The sequence below is a fragment of the Geotrypetes seraphini genome, chromosome 13, assembly GCF_902459505.1.
Source record: "Geotrypetes seraphini chromosome 13, aGeoSer1.1, whole genome shotgun sequence".
NCBI classification, from domain to species: Eukaryota; Metazoa; Chordata; class Amphibia; order Gymnophiona; family Dermophiidae; genus Geotrypetes; species Geotrypetes seraphini.
In genome coordinates this window covers 776,881-789,890 of record NC_047096.1, presented here as the reverse complement: position 1 = coordinate 789,890, position 13,010 = coordinate 776,881, and the positions used below count along the sequence as shown (strand labels likewise).

Below are 13,010 nucleotides of genomic sequence, written 5' to 3'. Positions count from 1 at the left end.
CCGGAAACTGAAGAACCATGGGGTGGACGGAGACGTGCATAGATGGATCAGAAACTGGTTAGAAGGTAGGAAACAGAGGGTAGGGGTGAAGGGCCACTACTCAGACTGGAGAAAGGTCACGAGTGGTGTTCCGCAGGGCTCGGTGCTCGGGCCGCTGCTTTTTAACATATTCATAAATGATCTAGAAACAGGGACGAAGTGTGAGATAATAAAATTTGCGGACGACACCAAACTATTTAGTAGAGCTCGGACAAAGGAGGACTGCGAAGAATTGCAAAGAGACTTGGACAAACTAGGGGAATGGGCAGAGAGATGGCAGATGAAATTCAATGTTGGGAAGTGTAAAGTATTGCATGTGGGAAGCAAAAACTCGAGGTATAATTATGTGATGGGAGGGAAGTTTTTGAATGAGAGTGCACAAGAAAGGGACTTGGGGGTGATGGTGGACATGACAATGAAGCCGACAGCACAGTGCGCAGCTGCCGCTAAGAGAGCGAATAGAATGCTAGGTATAATCAAGAAAGGTATTACAACCAGAACGAAAGAAGTTATCCTGCCGCTGTATCGGGCAATGGTGCGTCCACATCTTGAGTACTGCGTCCAGTATTGGTCACCGTACCTTAAAAAGGATATGGCATTGCTCGAGAGAGTTCAGAGGAGAGCAACACGACTGATTAAGGGGATGGAAAACCTTTCATATGCTGAGAGATTGGAAAAACTGGGACTCTTTTCCCTAGAAAAGAGAAGATTAAGAGGGGATATGATAGAGACTTACAAGATCATGAAGGGCATAGAGAGAGTAGAGAGGGACAGATTCTTCAAACTTTCAGAAAATAAAAAAACAAGAGGGCATTCGGAAAAGTTGAAAGGAGGCAAATTCAAAACTAATGCTAGGAAGTTCTTCTTTACACAACATGTGGTGGACACCTGGAATACAATTCCAGAGGAAGTTATAGGGCAGAGTACAGTACTGGGGTTTAAGAAAGGTTTGGACAAATTCCTGCTGGGAAAGGGGATAGAGGGGTATAGATAGAAATTTACTGCACAGGTCCTGGACCTGTTGGGCCGCCGCGTGAGCGGACTGCTGGGCGCGATGGACCTCGGGTCTGACCCAGCGGAGGCATTTCTTATGTTCTTATGTTCAATATAAGCACTGTCAAGTCAGATGTATGATACAAGTTTTTTAATTTATGATTTTCCAGAGCTTCCACCTTTTACCCCTTAAGCAAGTGTATGCTTAAACATATCCTTGTTGAGTTTAGTGGATTTTTGTTTTAATGTTTTTATATTTTATTTAAAATGTGTTTTATATAGTTCTTAAAATTAGTTAGGCTGGTATAAAGTCCAGCCAAATAATAAGCTAGTGTCTGCTCACCTTTGTGATTATAAAATTACTAGAACTGTACTGGAGATTCATACGAGATTCAAATCGGCCCCAAACACATTATAAGCTTGATCTCTGACTTCACCCTGCTGCTTGTATTATTTGTTATATTAGTCATTATCCCAGGACAAGCAGGCAGCATATTCTTGACTGATGGGTGACGGCACCGACGGAGCCCCGGTACGGACAATTTTAGAGTGATTGCACTCTAAGAACTTTAGAAAGTTCTAGCTCGGCCGCACCGCGCACGCGCGAGTGCCTTCCCGCCCGACAGAGGCGCGCGGTCCCTCAGTTTCTTAGTTTCCGCGGAGCTAAGAAGACGCGTTTTCAACGGCTGTTGAAACTTTTTTCTCTTTGCCTTCCCGCTCGCGTAAACTTTTGATTATTTAATCTTATTTCTTTTCTTTGGTCTATTTTGTAAAAAAAAAAAAAAAAAATCCTTTATTTTTTCTTTAATTTAATCTTTCCCCGGCGGGGCCTTCTGCCACCATCGAAGCCTCGGCCTTCGATTTGGCTGAAGCCGTTTTTCCTTTCATGCCCCCTCAACCGGGTTTTAAAAAGTGCCAGCGGTGTGCTTGGCCTATATCTCTCACGGACCCACACAACTGGTGTTTACAGTGTTTGGGTCCTGAGCATCAGGCCTCTACTTGCACCCGCTGTGCCACTCTAAAAAAACGGACATTAAAAAATCGCCAAATCCAGCAGCGATTATTGTTCGGTGCCGAGATGTCCGACCCCGTTCCATCGACTCCAGCTTCGGCACCGATTCAGTCGGCACCCTCTTCTTCGACGCCGCGTGATTCCGCACCGGCGTCTCACCAGTCAGGTAAGCCGGCTAAGAAGCCTTCCCCGCTGGAGCGTCCTCCGGTCTCGAGTGCAGTGAGTCCAATCCTGCCGACTGTGAGACGCCAGCGGAAGCGTTCCGCCCCTATAGAGGTGAGTCCCTCGACATCGGGCTCCTCATCTCCGGGGCGTCGAACGGCACCGCAGGTACCGCAGAAGAAAAAGGCGGTACCGGTGCCATCCCTTGATGACCGCATCACGGCCATCCTTCAGGTGCAGCTTAAGGACCAATTGAAACAGCTCCTTCCTGCTATCCTGGCTCCGAACCTTCCGGTGCCGGTCCGCACCGAGCTACCGGTACCGATTGTGGAACAGCCTGTGTTACCTGCTTCCACTATTTCGGTACCGCTTCAACTAACCTCATCGGTATCGATGCCAGTTCTTGCACCGGAGACGAGAGCTCACCATCAATCGGTGCAGACTTCGGCACCGGTGCGACCGATAACATCTCCTGACTCGATATCGATGAGGTCGGGTAAGTCGTTACACAAAACCCGACACTTACAATCATCGACACCTGAGTCTCGGGACCATACTCCCCATGTCAGGGATCCTGATCTGTGGGGAGACTCAGAGGAACCCTTTTTTTCTGAAGGCGTGGACGAGATTTTCCTCCTGGTGTCTTCTTCATCATCTTGATCCAACTTCTCTGGCAGTGGAGACATTGTTGGATTATTTGCATTCTTTGTCTGACTCTGGCCTTAAGTCCTCTTCCATCAGAGTCCACCTCAGTGCCATTGCAGCTTTTCATGAGCCAGTCCATGGAAAACTTCTCTCAGCTCATCCCCTGGTATCCAGGTTCATGCGAGGGCTTTTCAATGTGAAACCACCTCTTAAAGCCCCTCCTGTTATCTGGGATCTCAATGTGGTTCTTTCCGCCTTAATGAAGCCTCCATTTGAACCTTTGGCTACCTCTCCTTTCAAGTTTCTCACTTGGAAAGTGCTTTTCCTTATTGCTCTTACCTCTGCCAGGAGGGTCAGTGAGCTTCATGCACTGGTCGCAGATCCACCTTTTACGGTTTTTCACCATGACAAAGTGGTTTTGCGTACACATCCAAAGTTTCTCCCTAAGGTTGTCTCTGAATTCCATCTCAACCAATCCATTGTTCTACCTGTTTTCTTTCCAAAACCTCATTCTCATTCTGGAGAACAAGCTTTACATACTTTGGATTGTAAAAGGGCTCTGGCTTACTATCTAGAGCGTACGAAACCCCACAGATCAGTTCCCCAACTTTTTCTGTCCTTTGATCCAAATAAATTGGGACGTCCCGTTTCTAAACGTACGTTGTCTAATTGGCTGGCAGCGTGCATTTCATTCTGTTATGCTCAGACCGGACTGACACTGGAAGGTTCTGTCACGGCCCATAGAGTCAGAGCAATGGCAGCTTCTGTAGCTTTCCTCCGTTCCACTCCTATTGAGGAAATCTGCAAGGCTGCTACTTGGTCCTCAGTTCACACTTTTACAACTCATTATTGTCTGGATGCTTTCTCCAGACGGGATGGACACTTCGGCCAATCTGTTTTGCAAAATTTGTTTTCCTAATGGCCAACCTTCCCTCCATCCCTCTTTTTGTTAGCTTGGAGGTCACCCATCAGTCAAGAATATGCTGCCTGCTTGTCCTGGGATAAAGCACAGTTACTTACCGTAACAGGTGTTATCCAGGGACAGCAGGCAGATATTCTTGCGTCCCACCCACCTCCCCGGGTTGGCTTCTTAGCTGGCTTATACTAACTGAGGGACCGCGCGCCTCTGTCGGGCGGGAAGGCACTCGCGCGTGCGCGGTGCGGCCGAGCTAGAACTTTCTAAAGTTCTTAGAGTGCAATCACTCTAAAATTGTCCGTACCGGGGCTCCGTCAGTGCCGTCACCCATCAGTCAAGAATATCTGCCTGCTGTCCCTGGATAACACCTGTTATCCCAGGACAAGCAGGCAGCTATTCTTGACTGATGGGTGACGGCACCGACGGAGCCCCGGTACGGACAATTTTAGAGTGATTGCACTCTAAGAACTTAGAAAGTTCTGGTAGGCCGCACCGCGCACGCGCGAGTGCCTTCCCGCCCGACAGAGGCGCGCGGTCCCCAGTTTCTTAGTTTCCGCGGAGCTAAGAAGACGCGTCTCTCTCAACGGCTGTTGTGAGAGGATTTTTTGTGAACTTCCCGCTCGCGTAAACTTTTTGAGGAATATTATTTCCTTTCCTTTTTTCTTTATTTTCTTTCTTAAAAAAAAAACAAAAAAAAAACATTTTGTTTTTTTGCCTGTTTTTCGGCCTTGCCCCGGCGGGGCCTTTAGCCACCATCGAGGCCTCGGCCTTCGATTTGGCTGAAGCCGTTTTTACATTCATGCCCCCCCAACCCGGCTTCAAAAAGTGCCAGCGGTGTGCACGACCAATTTCACTAACTGACCCTCATAATTGGTGTCTCCAGTGTCTTGGTCCCGACCATCGAGCGTCAACCTGCACCCGCTGTGCAACTTTAAAAAAGAGAACTCTTAAAAATCGAGAGATTCAACAAAAATTATTGTTTGGTGCCGAGATGTCTGATTCTACACCGGCACCGACATCGGCACCGGCGCAGTCGGCACCCACATCATCGACACCACGCGATACCGCGGCGGTGTCGACTCCAGGTAAGCCGGCTAAGAAGCCTTCCCCGTTGGAGCGTCCTCCGGTCTCGATGGCAGCGAGTCCAATTCTGCCGACCTCGAGGCGCCCACGGAAGCGCTCCGCTCCAATAGAGGTGAGCCCCTCGACATCGGGGTCCTCATCCTCGGAGCGTAGAGCGGCACCGAAGGTACCATTAAAGAAAAAGACGGTACCGGTGCCTTCCCTTGAGGAGCGTATAGCTGCTGTTCTGAAGGAACAACTTAAAGAACAGCTACAGCTCCTCCTACCTCCAGCCCTGGCATCGAATTTGCCGGTACCAGTCCGGTCTGAGCCACCGGTACCGATAGTGGACCGTCCTATTTTATCGACGTCCACTCTATCGGTACCGGTACAGTCGGTTTCCTCGGTCTCCATGCCGATTCTGGCGCCGGAGCCGAGAGCTCACCATCAAGCTGTACAAACTTCGGCTCCGGTGCGTACTGTAGCATCTCCCGGTACCGAATCGGGCAGGTCAGGGAAGTCTCTTCACAAGTCCCGGCATTTAGAGCCTTCCACTCCAGAGTCTCGAGACCGGAGTTCTCAGGTTCGAGACCCTGACTTATGGGGTGACTCGGAGGATCCTCTTCTTTCGGAGGGAGAATGCTCTTCTGGTGATGAGGACCCGTCTCTTTTAGAAGCCTCCTCTAAACCAGAAGTATCTTCCTTTTCTTCATTTTTGAAGGAAATGTGTGATTCTCTCTCCATTCCTTTGGAGGCTGAGTCAAAGAAATCCAAGGCTTTCCTTGATGCCTTGGACTTTGACCAGCCTCCAAAGGAATACCTTAAACTCCCTCTCCATGATATATTGAGAGAGACGTTTTATAAAAATCTGGAATCTCCTTTAACTATTCCTGGAGCGCCTAGAAAGTTGGATTCCTTGTATAAAGTCATTCCTATTCCTGGGTTTGACAAGCCCCAATTAGCTCATGAGTCCCTTTTGGTTGAGTCCACTTTGAAAAAGTCCAAAGGGGCTAGTGTATATGCCTCAGTCCCTCCTGGCAGAGAGGGCAAATCTATGGACAAGTTTGGTAAAAGGCTATACCAAAATGCTATGTTAGCAAATCGATCAGGAAATTATGCATTCCATTTCTCTTTTTATCTTAAGCACTTAATACAAAATATCACTGCTTTTGAGAAATATCTTCCTGATAGGAAAAAGTCTGCTTTTCACCACACTTGTTCATCTCTTTTACAGCTTCGAAAATTCATGGTAAGATCTATCTATGATACTTTCGAGCTGACCTCCAGAGCCACGGCCATCTCAGTGGCCATGCGAAGGCTAGCCTGGCTTCGTGTTTCAGAACTGGACGTTAATCACCAGGATAGGCTAGCCAATACACCTTGCTTAGGGGATGAGCTGTTTGGAGATTCCATGGACTCCACTACCCAGAAATTATCGGCTCATGAGACCAGATGGGACACGCTTCTTAAACCTAAGAAGCCTCCACCAACTAGGCCCTTTCGTCCACAATCAACCTACCAACGTAGATTTGTGGCTCGTCCTCTGCCTCAAACTGCTCAACAACCTAGGCGTCAGAGGCAACAGCGTCCAGCTGCTAGACAACCTCAGCAACAACAGCAGGTAAAATCTACTCCTGCACAAAAGTCTACTCAACCCTTTTGACTTGGTTCTCCAGAACATAGCCAGTCTTCTCCCTCCTACTCAACTTCCACAGCCTATAGGAGGACGTCTTTCTTATTTCATAAGCCGTTGGGAACTTATCACGTCAGATCAGTGGGTTCTGAACATCATCCACCACGGCTACTCTCTCAACTTTCAAACTCTACCTCCTCCAAGTCAACCAAAAGAGTCTGCTTCGCACAATCAGTCTTTCCTTCTTCTCCAGGAGGTTCAATCCCTTCTCCTTTTGAACGCCATAGAGGAGGTTCCTCTAGATCAAAAGGGACAGGGATTCTACTCCCGTTACTTTTTAGTCCCCAAAAAAACAGGAGATCTCAGACCAATTCTAGATCTCCGCGATCTCAACAAATGTTTGGTCAAAGAAAAGTTCAAAATGCTCTCTCTAGCCACTCTTTATCCTCTTCTAAATCAAGGCGACTGGCTATGTTCTCTCGATCTCAAAGAAGCATACACTCATATACCGGTCAATCTGGCCTCCAGACAATACCTACGCTTCATGATCAATCGTTGTCATTACCAATACAAGGTGCTACCCTTCGGTCTTGCCTCCTCTCCGAGAGTATTCACCAAATGTCTGATTGTGGTGGCTGCCTTCCTGCGATCTCACCACCTTCAGGTCTTTCCTTACCTGGACGATTGGTTGATAAAGGCCAATTCATCTCAGACTGTTCTCCTGGCCACCAACCAAACCATCAGGTTTCTTCAACTTCTGGGGTTCGAGATCAATCTACCCAAATCTCATCTCATCCCCACTCAGAGACTTCAATTCATAGGAGCTGTCTTGGACACAATCCTCATGAGAGCGTTCCTGCCGTCCAATCGTCTTCAAACGCTTCACTCTCTATGTCAGCAGGTGCTTCCACAGCGTTCCATCACAGCAAAGCAAATGATGATTCTCTTGGGTCACATGGCCTCCACAGTTCATGTCACGCCTCTTGCACGTCTTCACCTGCGCACTCCTCAATGGACACTAGCTACCCAGTGGTCCCAAGCGACGGATCCTTGCTCACGTCACATATCTGTGACATCATCTCTTCGTCAGTCTCTACAATGGTGGTTGGTATCCTCAAATCTGTCCAGAGGTCTTCTGTTCCATCAACCTCCTCATCAACTAGTCATCACCACCGATGCCTCCCCTTATGCATGGGGAGCTCATTTGAACGAGTTCCAAACTCAAGGTCTTTGGACTGCCCAGGAAAAGAAGCGTCACATCAATTTCCTGGAACTCAGAGCGATGTTTTATGCCCTCAAGGCCTTCCAACATCTTCTTTTTCCTCAAGTTGTCCTGTTGTGCACAGACAATCAAGTTGCGATGTACTACATCAACAAACAGGGTGGGACGGGCTCTCGCCTCTTATGCCAGGAAGCCCAAAAGATCTGGACTTGGGCCATAAATCACCATCTATTCCTGAAAGCTATTTACATTCAGGGAGAGGAGAATTCCTTAGCGGACAAGCTCAGCAGAGTTCTCCAACCTCACGAATGGACAATCGATCCGGTAACTCTACAATCCATCTTCGCTCAATGGGGCACCCCTCAGATAGACCTCTTTGCAGCTCCGCACAATCATCAGCTGCCCCTATTCTGCTCCAGACTCTACTCACCTCACCGTCTGGCAGCGGATGCTTTTCTCCTCGATTGGTCCAATCTGTTCCTGTACGCTTTCCCTCCTCTGCCTCTCATGTTGAGAACATTATTCAAGCTCAAGAGGGATCAAGCAACCATGATTCTGATTGCTCCGAGGTGGCCCAGGCAACATTGGTTCTCCCTTCTACTTCAACTCAGTTCCAGGGAACCTTTTCTTCTGCCTCTGTATCCTTCTCTGCTTACTCAGCATCAGGAAACTCTCCTACACCCCAACCTACAGTCTCTGCACCTGACAGCTTGGTATCTCTCGGGCTGACTTCTCATGATACACTCTTGTCTCAGCCTGTTCGTTCAATTCTGGATGCCTCCAGGAAACCGGCCACTCTTCAATGTTACCATCAGAAGTGGACACGGTTTTCTTCATGGTGTTTTCTCCATCATTATGATCCCACTTCCCTTGCAGTGGAGACATTGTTGGATTATCTCCTTTCTTTGTCAGACTCTGGCCTCAAGTCCACTTCAATCAGAGTCCATCTTAGTGCTATAGCAGCTTTTCATGAGCCAATCCATGGAAAACTCCTCTCAGCTCATCCCTTAGTGTCCAGGTTCATGCGGGGTCTTTTTAATGTGAAACCACCTCTTAAAGCCCCTCCTGTTATCTGGGATCTTAATGTAGTTCTTTCCGCTTTAATGAAGCCTCCATTTGAACCCTTGGCTACTGCTTCTTTCAAGTTTCTCACTTGGAAGGTGCTTTTTCTTATTGCTCTTACCTCTGCCAGGAGGGTCAGTGAGCTCCATGCACTAGTGTCGGATCCACCTTTTACAGTCTTTCATCATGACAAGGTAGTTCTGCGTACTCATCCAAAGTTTCTCCCGAAGGTTGTCTCTGAATTCCATCTCAACCAATCCATTGTTCTGCCTGTCTTTTTTCCAAAACCTCACTCTCATTCTGGTGAACAGGCTTTACATACTTTGGACTGTAAGAGGGCTCTGGCTTACTATTTAGACCGTACTAAGCCTCACAGATCATTCCCTCAACTCTTTCTGTCCTTTGATCCAAATAAATTGGGACGTCCTGTTTCGAAACGTACGCTGTCAAATTGGCTCGCAGCGTGCATTTCATTCTGTTATGCTCAGACCGGACTGACACTGGAAGGTTCTGTCACAGCCCATAAAGTCCGAGCTATGGCAGCATCTGTAGCTTTCCTCCGATCCACGCCCATTGAGGAAATCTGCAAAGCTGCCACTTGGTCCTCAGTTCATACTTTTACATCTCATTATTGTCTGGACACATTTTCCAGACGGGATGGACACTTCGGCCAATCTGTTTTGCAAAATTTGTTTTCCTAATGGCCAACCTTCCCTCCATCCCTCTTTTATTAGCTTGGAGGTCACCCATCAGTCAAGAATAGCTGCCTGCTTGTCCTGGGATAAAGCACAGTTACTTACCGTAACAGGTGTTATCCAGGGACAGCAGGCAGATATTCTTGCGTCCCTCCCTCCTCCCCGGGTTGGCTTCTTAGCTGGCTTATCATAACTGGGGACCGCGCGCCTCTGTCGGGCGGGAAGGCACTCGCGCGTGCGCGGTGCGGCCTACCAGAACTTTCTAAGTTCTTAGAGTGCAATCACTCTAAAATTGTCCGTACCGGGGCTCCGTCGGTGCCGTCACCCATCAGTCAAGAATATCTGCCTGCTGTCCCTGGATAACACCTGTTACGGTAAGTAACTGTGCTTTACGGTAAGTAACTGTGCTTTCGTGTTTGTGTTCGACCAAATAGTAAAACTCTAGTACAGCTCTAAAAACTAGGGTGGGGGCCGGGGGTAGGTAAGTAGATAAAATAATGGAATGACTGATTTCTTGTTGTAAAGGAGAGTTTCTGTAGACAGCAATAGAAAGGGACAAGTAAGTACGGTAATATCTGACACTGCAATTTACTGAAGGTAGTGACTGGGAATCCATTTAGGCTCTGTTGGATGTCACCACTTTGTTGTCAATTTATCTTGCTGCCTACCTAGAATCTTATTACATTTAAGCAGCTATTTTGCTCTTTTTTTTTTAAATTCGCTTGACTTATAATTCAGCAAACACTTCTGTGCTGTATTCTCTGTTTTAGACTCCCTTATCCTGATCTCAGCTCTTGTGCACCTTTTCTGTTTCCCTTTTTGACTCAGGATGATGCCCGTCAGCTCTTTGTGTTGGCTGGAAGTGCAGAAGAAGGAGTCATGACCCCTGAATTGGCTGGAGTTATAATGCGGTTATGGAAAGACAGTGGCGTTCAGGCCTGTTTCAGTAGGTCCCGGGAGTATCAGTTGAATGACTCTGCATCCTAGTGAGTAACTTGTGGTGCACTAGTGCTTTGTAGTGATGGGTAAGTTGTTTAGTAATTAGGAGGCAAGTGACATTGCAGTTATAAAGACATGTGTCTGCAGGAACAGAGGTACACAGTCCTTTGAGCATGTTTTCACAGTTCCATCAGGGTTTTGTGTTCTCTAGTACAGTGAATGATATTAAGATATGGTTTATTAAAAGTGTAGTGACAGTAGCATGCCACAGGTTGCTGCATTGGGTAGAAGATTTTCCCCCCTCCTTTTCTGTCAGTACTTGAGCCAATACTCTTTAGCTCAGTCACTGACAGAAACAGGACAAAGAAACTTCCTCCTCACTCCCCCTGGCACCCCGAATCAGATAGCTTTTATTTGGGGGGGATCCTTTTTTTTTCTCCTCCTTTTGGTGCATGAGCCACTCCACATTCAGAGAGTTGTTGAAGCTGTTTACCCTCTCTTCCTCTCCACCCACCAAGAAAAAAACAATTCTTATTGCCTCCCCCAGGAGTGTATTTCTAAATAATATGTAAGTGTGTTCATTATGAAAAAGATTAAGATGTGATCTATTAGTATTTTATTATTAAGGTTTTGTTTGTTTAAATTATGTTTGAGTGTTTTTTTCCATAACCTGCAAAGATTTGTGGATATGCAGGATATAAATTTTTAAAATAAATTCAGCAGCATTCTCTGATATAACTGCTGCTATTTGCAAGATAGTGGTGCTGGAGGCAGGAGCAAGGGGGTTTCCATAGCATCCTTCCCACTATTCCAGACCAGTGGGATAGATATGTCCATCTACCAGCAAGTTGAGATAGAAAACATGAGAAGAGCTGCCTGATACAGGAACCACCGACCCCACATCTCAGTATTTTCTATCTCTAAGCAGGTGGATGGTTGTGATTATCAGCTCTGGTGCTGGATAGGCTACTCCTGTTCCAGGTGGTGAACTGGCTTCCAGTTGAGCTTTGGAACTATTGATCTTCCCATTCAGGGTTCAGCAGCCTTATTTGCTGAATTCGGACTCTGAGTTCTCATTGCAGTGCCAAATAGTATGGTGTCATATGAGAGTCCTACGTGATTTTCTAGTAATATGTTAATTTGGGGCCAAATTAAATTCCAAAAGGCATTTACGCAGGGACAAAAAAAGAGTAAGTGATCTAATGTCCCTACTTCTATTTTACAATGCCAGCAACTATTGGATCTAGTACTATCTATCTTTTGCAGGCGCGTCGGGGTCCATAACACTCTATGTAATAAAAACATCCATGTTTGACTCATAGATGCTGACTTTGTAGATCTTAATCTCCAGGACCAAAATCGTGGCCATTGAGACACAGAAATTGTCTGTCCAATCTCAATACTCCAAATATCCCTAAGTCCAGTTTTCTTTTTTTTATTTAAAAATCCATATAATAATTTATACCATTTTGCGGCTTGGTGACCCAAGAAATCCGCCTGGAAACATAAAACCTGCAGACTGTATTGAGTATTAAGATCTTTCCATAACCCTACCTGAATGGCTTGCTTCAATTGCATCCATTTAAAATATTGTGTTTTATTTAGGCCAAATTTATTTTGCAATTGTGAAAAACTAAGCAGTGAACCTTCTGAAATGACATCATTCAATGTCCGTATACCTGCAATTATCCAATGTTTCCAGACGATTTTAAATCCGCCAATCCTGATCCTGGAGTTTACCCAAATAGATTGATTTAGTGATTTAGCTATTGGTTCTGGTGATAGATTACTGATATATCTTAATGTTTTCCAAGTATCTAATAAAATTCTGTTATCTTTATATCTTCTAGGCATTGTTATACTAATTAAATGTTCTAAATGTAATGGGAACAGGAGCCGCCATTCTAAATACAACCAATCTGGTACATTTTCCATGAGATCTGGGAGGATCCAATACATACCCTGTCTCAGAATATAGGCTTGATGGTACCTATAAAAATTTGGAAAATTTACCCCCCCTTCCATAATTGGTCTTTGTAATGATACTAAAGCGATTCTGGGTCTTTTTCCAAACCAAACAAATTTTGTAAGAAGATTGTTTAATTTTTTATAAAATGACCCCTGAAAAAATATTGGTATCATACTCATTTGGTAGCAAACCACAGGCAATATCATCATTTTAATTGTTTGAATTCTTCCCCACCAAGAAAGATGTAAAGGATTCCATTGCTCACACATTTCTGTTATTTTTCTTAATAAAAGTTTTTCATTTTCTTTGACTATGTCTTCAATTGTATTTTTGATAATAATTCCTAAGTATTTTAAACCATCATCTTTCCAGATAAATGAATATGAGTCAAATAGTCCTTTGGTACAATGAACATTAATTGGAAGGACTTCAGATTTACTCCAATTAATTTTATATCCAGAAAATTTACTGAATTTCTCTAATAAATTAAGTATACATGGAATAGTATTCCCCGGTTCTCTTAAATATAATAAAATATCATCTGCATAAGCAGAAAGTTTAAATTCCCAGTTGGAAAACGTGATTCCCTTTATCTCCTTAGTTTGATTAATTGCAATTAATAAAGGTTCCAGAACAACATCAAAAAGTAATGGAGACAAAG

General features: G+C 45.5%; 1 protein-coding gene across 2 annotated transcripts in view; it reads left to right on the top strand.

Moving 5' to 3' along the window:
- Nucleotides 1-13,010, top strand: part of GNAI3 (G protein subunit alpha i3) — a 76,755-nt gene that overhangs the window by 30,536 nt on the left and 33,209 nt on the right. For both annotated transcript variants that reach the window (XM_033917913.1, XM_033917914.1), the window contains exon 4: nt 10,270-10,427. In XM_033917913.1, the coding sequence (XP_033773804.1) occupies nt 10,270-10,427 (158 nt within the window). The remainder of the gene's footprint in view (nt 1-10,269; nt 10,428-13,010) is intronic.